General features: G+C 48.7%; 1 protein-coding gene across 8 annotated transcripts in view; it reads left to right on the forward strand.

Moving 5' to 3' along the window:
• Positions 1–21,238, forward strand: part of TENM3 (teneurin transmembrane protein 3) — a 615,102-nt gene that overhangs the window by 581,003 nt on the left and 12,861 nt on the right. For all 8 annotated transcript variants that reach the window (XM_066380117.1, XM_066380120.1, XM_066380118.1 and 5 more), the window contains 2 exons: positions 13,633–13,808; positions 15,142–15,377. In XM_066380117.1, coding sequence (XP_066236214.1) covers positions 13,633–13,808; positions 15,142–15,377 — 412 coding nt within the window. The remainder of the gene's footprint in view (positions 1–13,632; positions 13,809–15,141; positions 15,378–21,238) is intronic.

A 21,238-nucleotide genomic window follows, 5' to 3' on the forward strand; every position in this document is an offset into this window, starting at 1 on the left:
GGCCAGGGCACACAGGAGAGGCGCCCATCTGCTTCTCCACCCCTCCCCCTCTCCTTCCTCTCTGTCTCTCTCTTCCCCTTCTGCAGCCAAGGCTCCATTGGAGCAAACTTGGCCTGGGCACTGAGGATGGCTCCATGGCCTCTGCCTCAGGCGCTAGAATGGCTCTGGTTGCAACAGAGCAATGCTCCAGATGGGCAGAGCATCGCTCCCTGGTGGGCATGCTGGTGGATCCCGGTCAGGCACATGCGGGAGTCTGTCTGACTGCCTCCCCGCTTCCAACTTTAGAAAAATACCAAAAAAAAGGGGGGGGGGGTCCTTAAGAGCAAATCCCTTAAAATCTTGCGAAATGCTATGCTTGATTTATATTTTTTGCTATTTCATGTAACTGTTTAATAATTTGGCCTTAAATTTTTAAACAGAATGTGTATTCCCAGGCACAGCAGTTGAAAGGTGATGTGTACGCAGTTGATTACAGTGGCTGGTGGTATATTTCAGGAATCAGTCTGTGAATGGCTAAGGCAGTACTTTTATTAATACTTGCCTTAAACCAATTGTCTGCCACAGTCCTGTTTTAAGAAATATTTAGTTCTGTCCAGGTGTTGAAGCAGAAAGGGAAACGGGAATATTGTATGTTATTCAGATTATTCAGAAAAAAAATCCAGAAGAAATAAGAACAGATTCATCAGATTTTCTCAGTATATCTCAGTACATAATAAGATACAAAATTTCTTAGACAGTCTTTGTATAACTTGCAGGGTATCAATAGTTGCAGGACTACATGAACTCTTCCTCTGTGTACTGTTCAGCACGCTGACGTTCAAGGTGTGAGAAATTGCTCCATAATGGTTCGAGAGTGACTAAACGCCGTTTCCAGAAGTGTTGAACTCCTTCTCTAATGATGTCTGAGTTAGACGGGTGATTGGGTAGCCTCATGTCTCGGTATCCCAGCAACTTCCCTTCCACGCTATCTGGTGATCCGACCTAAGACTGAGTGACCCACGCCAGCCATTGTAAAAGATTGTTTGATAACAGGGCAAGAAATTTGCACGTTGACAACCAGTGAAAGGGGACTATTTATTTCTTCCTTAACAATCACAGAATCAAAGATGGGCAGTGGGTGTTTTCCAGAGACGGTCAGCATCTCTGGCTGGTTGTTTCTGTAATATCTAAAGAAAAGCAACTTCAGACCCTGGCTAGTTGGCTCAGCGGTGGAGTGTCAGCCAAGTGTGTGAAGGTCCCAGGTTCGATTCCTGGTCAGGGCACATAGGAGAAGCGCCCACCTGCTTCTTCCCCCTTCCCCCTCTCTTTTCTCTCTGTCTCTCTCTTTCCCTCCCGTAACCAAGGCTCCATTGGAGCAAAGTTGGCCTGGGCACTGAAGGCAGCTCTGCTCCATGGCCTATGCCTCAGGTGCTAGAATGGCTCCGGCTGCAACGGAGCAATGCCCCAGATGGGCAGAGCATCGTCCCCTAGTGGATATCCTGGGTAGATCCCGGTCAGGGGCATGCAGAAGTCTGCCCGCCTCCCTGCTTCTAACTTTGGAAAAATACAAAAAAGAAAAGAAAAGCAACTTCAGCCCTCACACCTGGCTCCCCTAACTCCTTAGCCCAGGCACGGCCAACATATGGCCTGCAGGCCGGATCCAGCCCACGTTATGAGTTTATGCGGCCCGCGATTAAATTTTTAATATTCTCCGCTACTCTAAAATCTCAGCTACTCAGAAGTGGAAGCATCTTTGATTATTGGAAATTGAGATATTTAAAAAGATAGTGATACGCGGAAAAGAATTCCGCGTGTGACTAATCTAGGGTTAACTTCCAATAATTGGTTGAATGGATTCGTGATACTTCTTTATTTTTTAAAAAAAAATCCGTTATAAAGATTTACAACTTTTGTACTCATCTGTATTCGATATGAACTGTTTGACATTTAGCAGCAATATGAAACCCACATTCTTTTAGGCAGAGTTTGCCAGTGTGCACCCAAGGTCAAATAATTAGTTATTTTTGTGGTCAAGTGGCATTATAGCATAGACAATAGCTGCAGTTGATAACTGAAAACGTGTCCAGGCTGTTTGTAAAATGAAATACAGTGATACCTTGAGATATGAACAGACCAACATACGAATTTTTTAAGATACGAGCTGCAACTTAGTCCATATTTTTGTTCAAGATCCAAGTGAAATTCTAAGATACAAATCGTGATTCGGGAAGCTGCCGCTAGTTGGCGCATTGGCACACGGGTCCACTATCGGCAGTTTGATATACGAGTTGACTGACTTATGAGCCTGGTTGCAGAACTAATTAAATTCGTATCGCAAGGTACCACTGTAATTGTTTTATTTGCGATATAACCCCTTCAAGCTCATTCTATTAATTAAATATTGTTTCGATTGATTACGATACAGTTTGGATATTTATACGGTATGTAATTATATTTTTATTAAAATAATATTGTATATTAAAAATTTTTTCACTCACATTTATTCATAAACAAATTACATAATAAAATTTTGATTACTTAAATGAATCATTTTTGTACTTAACATTTTTTAATTTTAATATTTCATTCGGCCCGTGAAAAAAGTTTTCTTTCTAATTTGGCCCAGGGGCAAAAACTGTTGGCCACGCCTGCCTTAGCCCTTTGCCTATATTCCAGAGCCCTGGAATGGTTGCGGAGGCCTGGAGGCTGCACACGGGCCTAATGTGGACTGTTCTTCTCTGAGCTGTCCCCCGGGTTGGGGGAGGCCATCTGTGAAGGAGACAAGATGACTGGGCACCATCCCCGCTGTTCACATCACCCCCTTCCTCACTGTGCCTCCTGGACTCTCCGCTCCCACACCTCCTAACCACACCCTCACACACTTCACACAGACTTCCCGGACCTCACTCTTCCCAAAGTTTTGTAAATCTCTAGTTCTTGACGTATGACCCCCCCCCCCAAAAAAACTTCTGACAAATGATGTGAAGAAACACGACGTTGTAACTCTGGCTAAAAACTAGGCTTTGTTTCCTTTAAATCTATTTTAAAATTTTAAATGTTATCTAAGATTCTTTTTTAATCTCCGGGCCTTTTAATGAAAATCAGTTTTAAGAAAAAAAAAAAAAGAAGAAGGCTGATAAAACTTGTAGTTTCTCTAAAGGAATAGTTAATTAATATACGTGTTTAATGAATATTATATATGTCAGGCATGAGCTGGCAGGAACACTCGTTCTGTTTCAGCTGTAGAAGGGAAGGAACCAGATTCTAAGAAAGGCATGCATAAGCCTTCCCTGAAGTGAGAAGAAAGTATCTCGCTCACTGATGATGTTCTGGCGGATACAGTGGCTGAAGGAAGATGACGAAAACGTCGTAGTCTGGAGGACTGAGTGTCGGAGTGCACAGCTCCGACAGAAACCAGGAAAGAGTCAGGAAGTCAGGATGACGACATCTTACACCTTTCACAAGGTGTAAGGCACAAGGCTATTCCGTGATTATTCATTATCCAGGGCCAGCGAGACAGCCATACTCTGCAGTTTCTCATGTCCACATCTGCACATACACGGTCAAGGCAAGAGTAGTTCTTTCATGCCTTCCACATTTAATAAAAATTTCTGGAGGTTTTTTAAACTTAATTTTTAAAGGGCACTGCACTCTCCTTAACACAGAGGTATACCCACAGGCGTGGTTAGCCCCCTTGGGACTAGTCCAGGCAAACAGCAGCCCCCAGGGAGGGACATTTTCCAAAATAAGTTTTGTTGCCTGAAAAAAAAAATAATAATGGAGGTCTTTAAAGAAAGTGACAGTCTTTGTGGGACATGGCCAAGGCACCCTGACTGGCGCAGTAGTAAATTATGTCCGGCCTCGTGGGCATTATTGGTAAGCCGGGAATCGCATTGTGTCCTTTGGACATCAAGCACTTCCCATTTATCCACTGATTTCCTGGCGTCCACTTGTCCACTCAGACACTGCCTCCTTCCATGGGGATCTGTGATCCGCCAGCTGCCGGGGTCGGGCACCGGCCAGCGCAGGGAGCTGCAGGGCGAGTCTCCCTGGGGAAGCTTGGGGGTCCTCCGAGGGGAAGGAAGGAGCAGAAAGGGAACTGTGGGGCAGGGTGGTTAACTGTGCTGTGACAGTCGGAGGAGGGTCATCGAGATCGGCTTGGGGGTGGGGGGTGCAGGTAGGAGGCGAGAAACCTCCCCAAGGGGGGGGGGGGGTAAAATGTTAAGCTTAGTCTTAAAAGGTATGAAGCAAGGTTGGCAAGCAGAGGTGGAGTGTTCTAGAAGAGAGCACTTCCGTGGGCAGCAGAGCATGGCTGGTTTTGGGAGAGAGCATGCAGCTCGGGGCACAGGCTGCGTGTGTGTGTGTGTGGGGGGGGGGGTGACACGGGGAGGGAGAGCATGGTTCTGACCCGCCGGGCCGCACTGCCTGGTTCCGACCCCCCGGGCCGCACTGCCTGGTTCCGACCCGCCGGGCCGCACTGCCTGGTTCCGACCCCCCGGGCCGCACTGCCTGGTTCCGACCCGCCGGGCCGCACTGCCTGGTTCCGACCCGCGGGGCCGCACTGCCGTGCGGGCTGGGTCTTCCACCCTGGGCAGACAGGGTTCTAACACAGGGTGTTCCAAGGGAGCGGCAGGGTCGGTCTCCTGACACACGAGGACGAGGACGAGGACGGATTTAATGGCGAAAAGCACCGGGCTTAAGGGGGGGTGGGGAGGAGGAGACAGTCAATCCAGTTAAGAAACGGAGGCCTGAGCCAAGGACGGTTCCTGAAATGAAAGGCAAGGAAGTCGATTCCTCGTTAAGAGATGAAGTAACAACTTGGGAGGGAAGGCGGGAGGGGATGAAGGAGAACGAGCGGAAGAGGCCGTCCTGTCGTAGGCGACCGGGCGGGTAGGGACAGACAGGCAAGAGCAGGGTGGCAGACGGGCGACAGGTTCAGCTCACCCAGCGTGGATTTGCGGGTTCACAGTGTATAGAGTCCAGCGTGCGGCCTAAACGGCCGCGGAGAACTCGGTAGAAGCCGGGTCTAGAAATGTGAATGCGGGAGCGGTGGAAGGGGCGGAGCCATGAGCTGAACGGAATCACACGGAAAGGGAAAGGAGTGCAGAAGGCCTAGTTACAAGAGGGGGAGTGTGCAAATAGGAATTCTCTGCAGTTTAGCCCTGGAGATGGTGCCTGTGTGGACACTTTAGGGCCCTCCGTCTGCTCCAGGAGGTGTTTTGAAACCTTTAGATCTGTGCTTGCTCTTGTACATTACATGGTTCTCTGTATTTTCCCCCTTTCTTGACTCCCATTTGCTCCTAAACTGTTTTCCCTTACTCCTCACCCTTGGCACCCTATTAATTTTTTTTCCTTTTTTTTTTTTAATTCAGTGAGAGGTGGGGAGGCAGAGACAAACTCCTGCATATGCCCCAACCCAGAGCTACCGGGCAAGCCCACTGTGGGATGATGCTCTGCTTATCTGGGGCATTGCTCCGTTGCTCAGCAACTGAGCTCTTCTTAGTGCTTGAGGCAGAGGCCATGGAGCCATCCTCAGTGCCTGGAGCCAATTTGTTCCTATTGAGCCATGGCTGCAGGAGTGGGGGGGGGGGGGGAGAGAGAGAGAGAGAGAGAGAGAGAGAAAGAGAGAGAGAAAGAGAGAGAGAGAAGCAAGAGGGAGGGATGGAGAAGAAGATGGCACTTCTCCTGTGTGCCCTGGCCAGGAATCTAACCTGGGACTTCACATGCTGGGCCAATGCTCTACCACTGAGCCAACCGGCCAGGGCCCATATTCATTTTCTTATTCGAAGCCCTGTTCCTTCTTAGACTCCGAATGCGTCCACGATGGCGGCTTCCCTCCAGTCCTGTCACCGCCAGCTCGCTGCTCCCCACCACTGACCCTCAGTTGCCCTAGAGACCACCTTCTCTCCCATCTCTATTTGGCTCTTCTCTGAGAGGCAGCATAGGCTGACCGGGACACACTGGAGACTGAAAACCGGGGTTCCCGCCCTGATTTTGTCATTTATTCCTTGCTATGTGACTCCAGGCAGGTCACAGCACCTCTCCAGAATGTTGTGCCCTCACCTGTGAAATAAAAGACTTTTTAAATCATTGAAAACCTCTTCCTGCTCTAAAAACACCTGTGGTTCTGACGTTTCTCCCCAACTTTTCACTGGCCCCTGTTAAGGCTGATTACAAAAGTAACATCATTTAACAAACTACCAAGTGTCTTTTTGCTAAAATAGGTAGGCATGTTACATTTCCGTCAAACCAAATACTCTTCATGTTATGCCAGTGCGGGTAATAGCGAGTTATTATAATAAATTAGATTTCTCTTCCCAGACAGGCTTCCTAGTTTTTTTTTTATTTAAGCCTTGCCATCCAACCGTAAGTCTCCCTAGTTCCTCCCTGTTCTCACTGACGGCTCAGCCGTGCCCCAGGTGGGCTGTGTGTGTGTACGACAGAACAAGGGCCAGAATCCAACGAGGAAGGCGAAAGAGAACGATGGGTTCATCCTCGGAGCACGTCAGGGCCCCTTGGAGTAGGTCCGGGAGGGTGAGGGCATGCACAGTCGTTTGACAGATTCTTTGGGACAAACATTTCCCTCGATGTCAGCTGCCTAGCAAGTCTGCGTTTCAAGACCTGGCCAAGACTTGCTATCTAAACAAATAAGATGTGCCCTGCTCATGGCCACCTTCCTCGCTCAATAAACCAAAAATGTCTTCAGTGACTTATATATGGCCCTTCATCTTAATGATGGCTAGCCCAGAATCCTTCAAAGCCCAAAGGGAACTAATTCTGGAATGTCCTGATGTGGATATCTCTTTCTGGGCATCGTCACTTTGTCACTTCTCCCTGGTGTGGCAATGACTGTGGAAAAGAAACCCTCACTGGGTTTCTTTTCTTTTTTTTTTTTTTTTTTTATTCGATCTTGAAGAAAATAGGTCCTACCTGTTATTATCTATCAGAAGTGACAGAGGAAGAATCTGTCCTTGTCTGTGGTTCTGAATGCATGTTATCTGGGGTGTTTGAAAAAGAGAGTGGTGGCTTGAACTGCTGAGTACTGCCCTTTCTGGTTCTGTGGAGCCAAGCCGGTCAGAACTTGGCCCACTGGCAAATCCTCAGAAAGAAATGCAGCAGCCGCACAGAATAAAAACGGGCATTCATCACACTCCCCCATCCAGTGCAGTTCTGACCCTTTCTCATCAAGATCCTCTTAGCGCCGGAGATGAAAATCACATAAAATAATACGTTCTTATTTTGCATTTTCCCCTGTCATCTTGGATAACGTCTAGGTAGCAGTCAACTGAGTTCCAGACGACCCCACGAGGCTGTTTAGCTGCGTGTTGGAAGCCTTTTGCATATTCTATCCAGAACCTTACCTTTGAGGGCTTCCTACTGACAACATTGCTGCGGAATTCAGAGAAATCAGGATGCGTCCATGAGATAATGGTTAAAATACATAAACCTCAGATTCATGCCCAGGATGCTTAAGTGTAACCTCTTCTGGTATAGGTGTTGCACATCCCATTATTGCCCTGAGGGTTCCAAACCAGCCCGCCACACCGAACTCCGGTTCCGTTCCGATTTTGCCATTGGTGTGTGTCATCACCAGGAGCGAGGAGCGAGGCGTGATGGATGCGCGTGTTTCTGTGGTGGCTTCATGAGTGGGCTCCGCTCCGCCACGGTGACAGAGCAGAGTTGGCGACCCACGGGCACTGTGAAAAACAGTGTGGTGAAACCGATAGCAAGGTGGAGGGGATGTTTTTGGAATTTGTTGGCTGTTAAACTGAAGGAAACGTGAACCTAAGGAACTCCGATAGGCGGAAGGAAAGCTTATGGTTCTGTGTAAGGGGACAGTGGCAGGAAGGACAGGCTGGGGAAGTCCCTCCGGGGAGCCCCTCCCTCGGGTCAAGTCTGCGAGCATCCGTCCCTCGATCAGCAGCTCTCGGCGTAGGCTTATTCTGGGGTGGGGAAGACACAGGAGGAACTGATCCCAGCCTGAGGCCTCCAGCATGTATCCACACCAACACCTGCTGCTGTCTCCCCTTCCCGGGACAGGCTGGAAGACTGGGGGACCCGTCGGGGATAACACACACCTCCGGCTGGGCCTTCATTGCTCTTCTGCAGGTGAAGAGAAGAAAGGTCTGGGAGAGGTGGGGCACTGCTGAGATGTCTGAGTAAATACTTGGATCTGGGTTGTCCCTCAGACGGACATGTTCAGTGTCAGGCCGCCGGGGGAAGCCAACAGTCAGCAGGGGGGTAAACCGCATGGCCCCTCCCTTCCTACTCCACCCCACCCCCGCCTCCAGGGTCATTATCTGTCTGTATCTGTTGTCTCTGGTTCACTTGTTTCTCCAAAGCTCTGCTCTGATTTACACAGATTTTTCTCAAAGACAGGTGATTTAAAAAAAAATAAATAACATTTGATCCAAGAAGCCATTATATAGGGAAGCACTGAAGACAGATAATCCTGTTGTTGGGTGTTAAAGAAAGTTCTTGAGACCTGCCAATGGCTGCCACTTGAGTGAATTTGCAACGTCAATAGTCTATTGACAGGTGTTGGTGGCAGGCTAAGTCGGTCAATTTTCTCTCAGCTGAGGAGCCTCTGCAGATGTTTAAGCAGAGGGGTATTGTCACAGTGGAATGTCAGGGGATTAAGCTGGTGTCAGTGACTATGGGGAGAGGCAAAAAGAGCAGCTTTATATCTTGGAAAGCTGTGGAGATGGGAAGATAAATATCTGAACAACCTCATGAAGAAAACAGTGACGAGGAGGGACCTTCGTCTCTGTGAGGGGGAGAGAGATAGTTTCCCGTCAGGGTGAACCCAGAATTTCCGACAGAGAACAGCTGAAGCTCCAGTCTCTGGGGCATTCATTGGTCCGCAATCCCACTGCTCAGGAAACTTGAAAAGAGATTCTAAAATATACCATAAAGGCTAAAACAGCAAGTGGGGGTGGGGGAGGGGAGCCCAGTGAAACTTCAAGACGGCAAATAGATAAACATCTAATAAGGGCATCCCATCAGTGCAGGAGCAGAAGGCCTTTAGGAACCCTGAGGGGGTGCGTCTTTTCCAGCCAGAGTCCTTTGTGAAGAAAATGTTTGTTATGCATTTGAAGCCGGGAGGCCACGGCTGACCACACGAGGAGAGGAGTGGAGAGCGTGCAGTGGAAGTTCTTTTTAGATCCCCCGGGGCCCTCTGCGTCGTCAGGTCACAAAGCTAATGAAAGAAAGCTGCTCTCAAATGTAAAAGCTGGGCAGGGCTCGTTCACCGCCAAGGGCCACATGCAGTCTGGCCACATCTCCGCGCCTGGGCAGAGAAGGCGCAGAGAACGTGTCTGGAGGCCTGTGTTCGCTGGGGGGGCCTCGTTCGCCTCCAGGCCCCGTGTTTCAGAGAGCAGGTGGACACGGGCTGGTGCGCAGAGCTTCCGATTTCGTCCGGGTACAGAAGGGGTTACCTGGCACTTCTAGAAGCCCCCGAAAAGTCGCTCTTGACCCCTTATCTTCGCTCTCTTCTTTACCCGGGTCCCACTGGTCACTGTAATGTGCTCCCCCACCTTCTCTTTCATGTCTCTGGTCGTGGGTGCTAATCTGTGAAGAAGTTTACCCTGATCCACACTGCAGTGAAATAACATTAATGATGATGTAGAGGATTTTTTCCATAAAAGTTTACTTATTCCTTTGAAAGAACTGCCTCTGACCCTGAAGCTGGGACCTTCCTGCCTTTGATCTGTGCACATGGCCTTTCCTTATGAAGTGATGGCGGTCACCAGTCCTGGCTTTTTATTTTAAAACCCTGTACGTTGGTCCCTGACATGTTTGTTTTTTTTCTCCTGGTGTGTAAAATCGTTAAGCCTGAGAAGCACTCGCCTCTTGACCTGTCACCTCGCCCCTGGACACCTTCCATGTTCCCATCACATCAACCTGATCAGATCCTTGCTTTTTCCTTTACAACATTCTTCAGCTCCCACAGTCCCCGGTGATGAAACCCGCCCAGGGCCTCCCGCTGCCGTGTGGAGGGCCCTACCAGGACCCTCCGCTCCAGCTGGGCCCCGCCGCCCGGCAACCTCACCGCCCTGCCACACCCTCCCCTTGCTGTTGTCCCGGCTGGAATCCGCCACGTGCTGCGGCCCCTTTAAATCCACTTGTATGTCAAAGCTCAGCTTGGGTCCCGCGCTTGGGCTTGCGGTGGCCGGTCCCTCGCTGCTCCAGCACGGTGACCTCTCTCTGTGTGCGCTCCGGGCCCACGGGGCACTCGTTTTCAGTAGGCGGGGTTTCATTCTTGCGCCTCCTTTCCCCATCCGAGTCTACGTGCTCTCTGAATGCACAGGGCCCTTGCCCCGGGACCCTGGCAAGGAGCTCCTGGGTGACGGACCGGTCCGGCGGAGCTCGGAGAACCTCACGCCGCGCCAGCCGCCTGGCCGCCCTCTGCGGGCGCTTGAGCCCCGCTGGTGCCGTAGCTCACATTCAGCTGCCCCTTGGAAGGCCAGTTCAGAGCTTCCAGGGCTCCACTGCGAAGCTGGGCCACGAGGATCCCTGACGCCCTTCCACTGGCAGAGGCTGCTTGTACTTCTTTTTTTTTTTTTTTTTTTTTTTATAGGAACAGAGAGAGAGTCAGAGAGAGGGATAGATAGGGACAGACAGACAGGAACGGAGAAAGATGAGAAGCATCAATCATCCGTTTTTCGTTGTGACCCTTTAGTTGTTCATTGGTTGCTTTCTCATATGTGCCTTGACCGCGGGCCTTCAGCAGACTGAGTAACCCCTTGCTGGAGCCGGCGACCTTGGGTCCAAGCTGGTGAGCTTTTTTTTTTTGCTCAAGCCAGATGAGCCCGCACTCAAGCTGGCGACCTCGGGGTCTCGAACCTGGGTCCTCCGCATCCCAGTCCACCACTCTATCCACTGCGCCGCCACCTGGTCAGGCTGTACTTCTACTTACCCAGGAACCCAAGGCGAATAGGTTCGCGTCTGAATGCTCAGCCTCTCGTGGCCTGTGCCACGTGCCCGGCATCCTGCCCAGCAGTGCACGGGACGTGGGGCGAGCCGGCAGGGAGCAGAGGCACAGGGGGCAGGAACGCTTTCTGTGGGAGAAAGGGGACGTTCCCGCTTGACACCGAAGGGAGCTAGGAACCAGAAACCAGCAGAAAGGTTGAAAGGGGCAGGTGAGTGGCAACAGCAAGCGTGAAGTCAGCAGAGCGCTGGCAGGTGGCATTATCTACAGAGAGCAGGCGGTGTCCAGGGTCAACCACGCCCTGTGATTTACACGGGCTCCTGGCCTGGGGTCTCGCGCTTGGAAGGTCCGGCCACGGCCCCATCATGAGATGTGGTCAGACCCTGGCCAAGTGACCTAACCACGCCGCAGTTTCATTTCTCCATCTGTGAAAGGCAGGGCGGGGAGAGTGCAGTGGTGCCGAGCTATCTTTTACATGGAGCGTGCCAACGGGCCTTCATTTTTTTCAAAACACAGTAACGTAGTCTTCACATTAGACTATGAGAAACATACTGTGATGCGAGAGTTTTGTGCAGGTTAAGACTGAACGGTAGGCTGGTTTTGTCAGGAATTCTGTATAAATACCTATGCAGGTATGTTTCTTTAAGAGCAGTAATTTCTTCAAAAAAAAAAAAAAAAAAAAGGGCAATGACAGCAATAAACCAGGCTGGACGCCTCCTGTTGAAACCTTCATCTGCTCGGGGCGTTTGAGCTGGTGAGGGGAGGGGGGAGCGTGTCTGCTTCTTTATTTCAGCTCTGCCTTTTATGGGTCCAAACAGGGACTACCCTTAATGGCGCTCTCTCTTCCTCTGCGCTTCTCCGCGCTCCGTTCTGGGTGCCCGTTCCCGCCTCTGGCTGAGCAGCCCGGCAGACTGTCAGAACAAGTCCGTCAGACCCGTGACCTGACTGAGACGGTCCCCACAGAAGTAACGGGGTCCACCGCTCATGGGCCCTGAGCGGTCATCCGTGCTCCTCTTTCCTGGGTCCTCCCTCCTGCCTGCTCTCCACGGTGACATCGCCCTTCCTGAATCTTCTCTGCTTTGATCACCTAGAACCTCCTCTTCATTCCTTAGCTGCATGTTTCAAAGCTAATTTTTTACTCTCTAACAGCCTTCTGTCCTTTTATAACAAAATGTCCTTTAGCTACTTTTCTTGATACCTACGAGTAAGAGATGTCCACTGTTTCCCTCCCCCGGTGATGTCTGTTTTCCTCTAGTGAGATGATTTCTCTCCTTCTGCATCTGGGCTTATACGTCAGGTAGGACTTGGTTTGAGTCTCCAAGTTATTAATGACACTCTTTCGTCTCAATCTGTAATCCAGCCTTATACATTGTTGTCCCAGGGAAACCCCCAGTTTTTCATCAGCAATTTGCTTTCTTTTTCTTTCTTTTTGAAATGTTCTCTGGTGCTACCACAAATGGAGAAGCCAGTTCTTTAGTGAAATGTATCTATAATGCGTATTTAGTGACACAGACTTTTTTTTTTTTTTTTTTTTTTTTTTCATTTTTCTGAAGCTGGAAACAGGGAGAGACAGTCAGACAGACTCCCGCATGCGCCCGACCGGGATCCACCCGGCACGCCCACCATGGGGCGACGCTCTGCCCACCAGGGGGCGATGCTCTGCCCATCCTGGGCGTCGCCATATTGCGACCAGAGCCACTCTAGCGCCTGGGGCAGAGGCCACAGAGCCATCCCCAGCGCCCGGGCCATCTTTGCTCCAATGGAGCCTTGGCTGCGGGAGGGGAAGAGAGAGACAGAGAGGAAAGTGCGGCGGAGGGGTGGAGAAGCAAATGGGAGCTTCTCCTGTGTGCCCTGGCCGGGAATCGAACCCGGGTCCTCCGCACGCTAGGCCGACGCTCTACCGCTGAGCCAACCGGCCAGGGCCGACACAGACTTTTTGAAATATATCTTAACATTTAAATTATAAGAGTCTCATGTACTATATGCTAAAGGAGTAAGTGTATAGTAAAAAAGCAAATAATCATTGACAGTAAATACTACATCTCATTTCAGTAAACATAATCATTCAAAATACCACCCATTCCTACAATGTCAGGACAGATGAGATAGATTATTATCTCTATCCCAACCAACATCTAAGTCCCAATTTACCATTATATGATATGTCAGTCACTGAGAAATAAAGTCTTTAAAAGACTGTATGAATTTGTTAAAGATGTCCTCGAGATACTGAAAGAGCATGTTTAAATACGCCAATACAACTATACAGGTAGGTAGACGTAATATAGTTGTGTATACTGTATCTATTCGTATAGGACTATACCATACGAGCCAAAGTTAGTAAAACTTTAAAAACTGACATAACAGCAAATTAAGTCTACTTTGCGGAAAATATAGACGAATACTAAGGAATGTGATATCAGCAAACATGTTCCCTTTGAAAGAGCAAATTAGACGTGCAGGAGGGTTTGGGTCCCACTTCAAAGAGCAGTGTGCGAGGTGGAAGCCGTTCTGTTTACTCTCGCTCTCACCGGCGAGGTTTCTCTCTGTTAAACAGGCTTTGATTACTTCAAAGCCTGTTTGAAGTCCTCGGCCCACAGAGCTCTTGCACAAAGACAAATATTCTTCCAAATTTGTGCAGCTAACGTGGCTGCACATTATGTTTATAAGGAGAAACCTACACTTTTCCTCTTTTAACACGGAGTCGATGCCTTTGCATTCAGCTACGACAGCGAAGGTCGTCTGACGAATGTGACATTTCCGACCGGCGTGGTCACAAACCTGCACGGCGACATGGACAAGGCGATCACAGTGGACCTTGAGTCGTCCAGCCGAGAAGAAGATGTCAGCATCACTTCCAATTTGTCCTCCATTGATTCTTTCTACACCATGGTCCAAGGTAAACACGAAAGCGTAATCTGAAACCGATCGTTTTGAAGTAGGGCTTACTAGCGCCGACACAGAATGTGGCAACCCCATTTTCTAAGATGAACCGGAACAGGGAGGGTGCCAATATAATCCTCTAGAGATGTTGATGAAATAGTCTCATGTCTACAGGTAATGCTTATTGAGCTACCCGTACATACTGTCAAGTTACAGACTATATACGACCATACGTTAACCTGGAAATGGCGCCTTTTTCCATACCCATTTAATAAAACAACTTAACTCCGCTCTTCACGAACACCATCGGGCCCTTTCTGAGTCAACTTCCAGTTTTCCCGAGCGTGTCGTGGTCGCTGCCGTGGAAATAGCATGGCTGGAGGCGCAGACAGCCCTTTCTGAATCAGTGTGACACGGTGTCGGAATGCCCCTGAGATGTGGTCCCTGGAAATGTTATTCCGATCCCAAGTACCCATTCCTGTAATAACTGAGCTCTAAGTCTCTTCAGGCGACAGGCACACACGTGTCTGACGTCTCCATGGTGGAGCCTCCTGCCCTTCTCCTTTGGGAGAGAATCCTGAGAAAGCCCGTTTTCCAGTGACAGTTGCAATTGCGAGGTCGTGACCCTAAGATTAATGGCTCAATCTGATTTAAACTTCTTTGATTCCTTTTATTTTATTTTTATTTATTTATTTATTTATTTTACAAATTTTCTCAGGTAATCTCCACAATCATCTGAAATCAGCCTTGCTTGAATTCATCGACTCCCCAGCTGGTACCATACCGTGCCAACATTTTAAATTGAAGCACGTAGCCTACCATATCAAAGGGGGTTTTTTGTACCAAATATAAGATGACTCTCTCTTTTTAAAGTTAGTTTCAGGGGGGAATATTGCCTTATATTTTTGGTATACTAAGTATAGATATTGAATCTTTTCCAAAGTTCTCTGACAGAAGACACAGGGAGGGGAGAGGGGGTGCCTCTTGTGGACGCTGGAGGTGGTACACCAGCTCCAGACTTGGCTCTTTGCAAAATGTTTACAGCCTTCTGCATGGAGGCGGAGCCCTCGTTTATTGCTGCAGGCAAATGAGAAAAAGAAATCTATTAAAATGGAAAAGGACTTTAAATGCCCCTAAAGTTTTCCTTTAATAGCCAAACCTGTGACAGCACAAAATGCCAGAAATCAGAGCTGTTTTATCACTTTCGAAGAGGACATCATTAAACACTTTTTATGTCCTTACAAACGGGGTTCGGTGGACATTTTAGAAATGCGTGTCCCTCCTAACCACACCCGCCAGAGCGTGGGGTCCTTCCCTGCGGCTCACGGTCTCTGCGTCTCGCTCTGCAGATCAGCTAAGGAACAGCTACCAGGTGGGTTACGACGGCTCCCTGAGAATCATCTACGCCAGCGGCCTCGACTCCCACTACCAGACGGAGCCGCACGTTCTGGCCGGCACCGCCAATCCCACTGTCGCCAAGAGGAACATGACCCTTCCTGGTGAAAACGGCCAGAATCTGGTGGAATGGAGATTCCGGAAAGAGCAAGCCCAAGGGAAGGTCAACGTCTTCGGCCGCAAGCTCAGGGTAAGTAAGTGTCAGAGAACAGGCGATGGCCGCCAGTCCCTTGAGCCGTGTAGACAGTCCACGGGCAGACCGAGGGCTCGTCCCTACTCGCCCTCCTCTGTGGGCGCTGCTCTCAGGGTAGTGCCTTCCTTACAGCATGATATATTGCCACCCACCAGCCTCTAGCAGGGGTCTTCAAACTTTTTATAAAAACCGCCCACTTTTGCAGTGCTGGTTATCCTGGTCCCTACCGTGCAACCAAACAGCGCTGCGATTGGCCCACCAGGAAAGCTGGACCGCCCACTAGTGGGCGGTAGGGACCAGGTTGACCAGCACTGCAAAGTGGGCGGTTTTTATAAAAAGTTTGACGACCCCTGCCGGGAGAGCATCCATAATAAATGCTCTATTTGAGAAGAGGGTTTTCTCAACATACCTGTGATTAAAAAGAATTCTTCTCTGGGAAATTAGGAAATTGGCATGTGGCACAGTCTCACATGGCCTGGATGTCAATTCTTATTTTACTAACGTGAACTGTAAAATCTTATGCTTTTCCTTTACCCGGTCAGGCTGACAGCTTCCTAAGGTGGGGATGGAGGTAATTAGGAATTGGCTTAAATATTCACTTTCCCAAATCATGAAGATGTACATTGAAAGAGATGGCAGCCAATGAGAGGTGGATTATTTCTTTGCATTCTCAATATTTTTAAAGCAAAGCTTGGGCGCACAGAAGAGCGTCAGCATCAGAACCTCACTGCTGCCCCTTGCTGTGGGTTTCTGTTATTTTGAGGAGAAATGTAATGGTCCTTCTGATTATGCTACTGTACTTGATCTTGGCAAAATGTTTTCTAATTCCCTGGTTAACTATTTGGGTTTTTTTTTTCCCCTCCATTTCACATTGTGGGCCAAATAGATCTCAGAAGCGAGCAGTGATTTATGACACCTATTTAGTACGTAATCTAAGACAACATAGATTAAGTATTAAAACACAGGTTACTGGGAATCCACCTCCAGGCTGCTGTAAACTGAACCCAATTCATTCTATTAGTAAACAGATTTTAGTTTATCAGATAACTATAGATAACTACTCCTAAAAGTACTTTTTTTTTTTTTTTGCTGTGAAACAAAAGTACCTAAAATCAAGGCAAGAGAACAAGATATAGGGAGTATATAATTAATGTCCTTCTGTTCCGCATGTAAATTGTTATTATAAACAGTCCAGCATTATTACCTTGACACACCTTCAAGGTAAGTGCATACTGTATGCAACTTCTGGGTTATAATCTGACTCTAATTGCAAGGCAGATGTTTAGGACTCTAAATATAGGGTCTTCTGGAACCAATGCCATCTGCTGCCATCCTAACTATACCCCAGGCTGTGTGAGCCAGGATGCTCGAGTCCCAGCCCCCCTGGGCCGGGAGTCCTGGCAGGCAGGAGCTGGGGAAGCTGGAGGGAGGTCAGCTCGGGGGGGGGGGGGGGGGAGAAGAAGCAATAGAACACTACAAGGAGGAACAGGACTGGGGTTGAGAGCAAAGCGATGGGCAAGACAGCAGGCTCAGACCTGTGCCAGGTCACTTTGCCGGGGTCTCGGGCTGTGGCCACCGTCCACTCCTGCTGCTGCTTTTCCTCTGCTGAGCCTCGGGCTCGGCTGCTGCTGGCATGCCGCTCTGCTTCCGCCCTCTCTGCTTCTCCCCGGGACGCTGCTTCCTGGGGTGTAAGGCACAGGGTCACCGCCACCGTGGCCATTCGTGTGCAGGTTCTCATTGGATTCAGGCAGACGGTGAAGAAACAGTGGAGCCGAAGAATGGTGTGCCGTTCCTTTATTCAAGTCTCACACCAGCCAATGCGCCAACACACAGGGAAAACACTTCCCTCCGGTTCCACAACCAGGAGAGTCTTCTCCGGTTCCTCCTAGAATCAAAGGCCCCAGCAGTCTCAGCTGAGCTCGCAAAGCCCCTCAGCTCTGGTTCCCCATCCGCACCCCTTCTCCCTTCTCTGCCAACATGGCTTCTCCTTCAGCACTCTGCTTTCTCTCTGCTCTCTCTCTGCAAACATGGCTTCTCCTTCAGCACTCTGCATTCTCTCTGCTCTCTCTCTGCAAACATGGCTTCTCCTTCAGCACTCTGCATTCTCTCTGCTCTCTCTCTGCAAACATGGCTTCTCCTTCAGCACTCTGCATTCTCTCTGCTCTCACTCTGCAAACATGGCTTCTTTATTTCTCTGCCTCCTCTCCTATTCAAAAACTTTCTGACACGAAAAACCTCTCCTTCAGCAAACATTAGCAAGACAAGGGCCCTTCCCAAGCAGGAAGGTAATTTGCAATTTCACAGATCACATACCTGGCACTGCCCAGTGCCAGTTTTTAACACTAAAAGTGAGCAAACTCAAAAAATACAAATTTTACAAACTTATTTGCCCAACGTGGGGCTGCTATGAATGGGAACCAGTTCAAGGCTGTATCTTCACTCAGCCGCCCCTGACGCACACGTGCCGTACACACCCACGCACACACGCAGGCTCCGTCACAGGACTGACTTCATCCGAGGGCGCAACGACCCTGCTCACGTGTGTGCCCCACGTTCTGCTCCCCTGAAACACGGTCCTGAACTGGAATTCAAAAACTACGGCTTCTAGAATCGGGCTGCCCTTCTTCACTAGTAATGAACCTTCTGGGGAAAGGACATCATCTGGAAACCTCATCTTCCTTATCTATCTCATGACGTCCGTATCGTGGTCTAAATAATATACAATCTAGATACGAGCTCGTGATACGGACATGATCAGATAGAGCTATACTGTGGATTTATAAAATTGACCCTGTTCTGCCCGTTTCCCACCCCCGTTACAGAATCACGTGGGACAACGTGAGCGTGCTTCAAAAACAAAAGGCCCGATCCTGGGTTCCTAACCCTAACGGGAGACTCTCCGCCCTACACAGACGTCAGGCATTGATGCCCACACAGCAGGGGGACAGGAAGGAGCTATTCTGGTGGCTGTCAGGAAAATGCCAGAAGAGGGAAGAGTCGGGCCATGCTCTGCCTAGAAACACACCCTGGAATATGCTGCCCGCTGTTCTTTGTGACAAGCTATGCCTCTAAATATATCCCTTTTTCTTTCAGTAACACTGCCTTTTTAGACCTAAATAGAAATTAGGCAGAGGAAAAGAGGGGAAACCCAACCCTACGTCGCTGGTTCCCTGAGTCTAAATGAAGAAACTCCCCCCTTTGGGGAGGAAGAGACCAACGCACACAGGCGTGGTGTTAGTCGCCTTCCAAACAGCAAAGCCACAATGCCGCAGCAAGGCGTTTCGGAAAAGACGCCGTTTAAAACGATCCGTGCCTCGCGCCACACTACAGGGAGATTTCCAGCTGATAGGTGTGATTGTTCTCCTAGAGACAATGCCAGCATCGCATCAAGGGAGGGTTTCTTACTTCCAAGATTAGATTGGATATGCCAGCTCCAACTGCGCGTTGCATTCCTCAGTGGATTCTGAGAGAGAAACTCTAAGGAGAAAGGGAGGGTAGGAAAACCTGGTCTCAGGAAAAGACCCAGAGTCCGCCACAGTCCGGGAGTCAGCCGAAAAGCCACCCCATCGGCCTTCCACCCTCTCCACAAACAAAAAACGTCTCCTCTCTCATCTTCTCTCACATCCTAGCAGGAAGTTCTTTTCATGTTTAAGTTATTGACCTCAGTTTAGCTGTGTGCCTGACACAGGGTGGGCACTCAAACATGTATTCAATCAATGAGTGAGTGAGAAGAAGTCAGCTTATGAGAGGGGCTATTTCGTTGTATCTAGCTCTCATTGAGAAGGGGGCCAGGTGCACAGCACAACCTTGTAAACGTTTGACCTGTCTAAACAAATCTAATACTAGATACAAAGTTGCATAGATACAATAGATAGAATACAAGATACAGTAGTTTTAAGTGTTAAAAAAAAAAAGGCAAGGATTAGGAAAGGAAAAGTTATATAAGACATTAGCAACATGAAATTTTCTATAAAATAATGCACTTAGGAGAACACGGGTGGTGGATACAGGGAAATTAACACCAGTGAAATCAGGAGGAGCCGTGGGAAACATAGAGGAACCATGATTAGACTGTCCCTTAGCTTCCTTGTTTGTAGCTAAACTTGTTTTTAAAAGACACATGCATAATAGTTGCTGGTCTTTGTCTTACAATGTTTAGTAAATATTCCTAATTTTTGTCGGGGGTAGACTTTGGAACCAGCCTTTGAATGTATGGCTCTCTAATAATACAATTCATCTTCTAAATGCGCCCAGAATTCAGTTGCTTATAAGGGAAAAAAAAATTAGTGAATTATTTTTAAAAAGAAATTCTCAATATTTGCAAGCCAAAGTGTGTTTAAAGGCATACATGAATATGATTGCATATTTAAACCTTATTATGCTGGTCACGTGTGTGTGACAGGCTGTTTCTCACTTGAATCTGAGTGGCAGAGCCTAGAGTAGGGCCCTACAAAGCAGTTAGCACTTGCTGACGTGTGGAGAGACACAAAACAGTCTGCAGCCCGTTGATGTTCCAACGGGGACCCGGGGAAGTCAAGATACTGTCACCAAGTGTGCTGGGTAATGAGCCAGCCTTTCCTCACTTTCCTTCATAACATTCCAGATACGCGAATATAATCCGATTGTACTTATGTCTTTAAGCAGAAAGACACATTTAAATGTCTTTATGCCTTAGTTTTTCAAGCATTCCACAGGACACATAACTGCCCCCCCCCTTTCCCATGTCAAAGCACACTATGATTAATTACGGTTGTGCTGGACGTGATCTCTGAAAACGGGGCTTTTCCATGCCTCCTCCGAGGAAGTGCTGTCCGTCGCAGAGGAGTCCACGGTGCTCTCTTATCCAGACCCAACACTTGGATTCATTTTTATGTTACGGGAGGTGTAATAATGATGATGTCAAGTTCTTTTCTTTTTTTTTCTTCATCTTTGGTGAACTATTTAACTTGATATTTTTATATTAAAAATATTTATTTAAAAGCCACTGGGGCATGGAACAATGCTGATGATTTATGATTGTAAAAAAAAAAAAAGTTGCGTCGCCCTGATTCCATAAAGGTGTAGTTACGCGGGACGAGGTACGGAGTCCCCTGACTTCAGCACTGCGTTTACAGCCCAGAGGAGAAAGGCTGGACGTGTTTGGGAGGGATTGGGGGGGAAACTTTTTTTTTTTTTTTAATATCTTTTGAAATTTTACATATTGAATCACAGTGACTGGTGTCTGGAAAAGTAAGAACGGTGAAGACCTTGGCTTGGGAACGCGGGGGAAACACAGCCCCATTCTCAGGCTTACCTCATTACCTCGGTCTGAGGAGACAAGGCGGGGCGCGGCATACAGTGTTTGTCTGGATAAAAGAAAAATTAAACTTCTCTCCAGATGTTTGGTCTCCCACGTTTCCATGCGGTGCCGTGTTCGGCATGGCGGCTCACACAACGGCAGCAGTAAGGAGATTTTCACCTGGATGCGCTGATGAGGACGTATGGCCAGAACTCACAAAGCAAAGAACGCACATCCAGGGCCCGCGGGCAGCGCTGAGCGGCGAGGGGCGGGCCCGGGGCTGTCTCTTCGCTCCCCTCTGCTCCGGAGCCATCATGTCAGATCTGCAGTCCAGATTTCTTGTGCTCCAACCGCAGGGAATGTTGCCAAGATAAAGGGAAGGCCGAGGAAGTCAGTAAAGAGTGGAGAAGATACAAATTAAAATGAATACAAAGTAAGATGCGAACAGATGGGGCAGGACCGTGGGCAGCACAGTCCAGGGAAGGACACTGTCTGCCTCGCAGGGCTGTTTTGCAGCCTGGGATCCTCGAGGGAAGGAAAACAAGGGGAAACCGAAACATTCGGGGTTTGGAGGAGCTTT

The sequence above is a fragment of the Saccopteryx leptura genome, chromosome 4 (genome assembly GCF_036850995.1).
Source record: "Saccopteryx leptura isolate mSacLep1 chromosome 4, mSacLep1_pri_phased_curated, whole genome shotgun sequence".
NCBI lineage: Eukaryota > Metazoa > Chordata > Mammalia > Chiroptera > Emballonuridae > Saccopteryx > Saccopteryx leptura.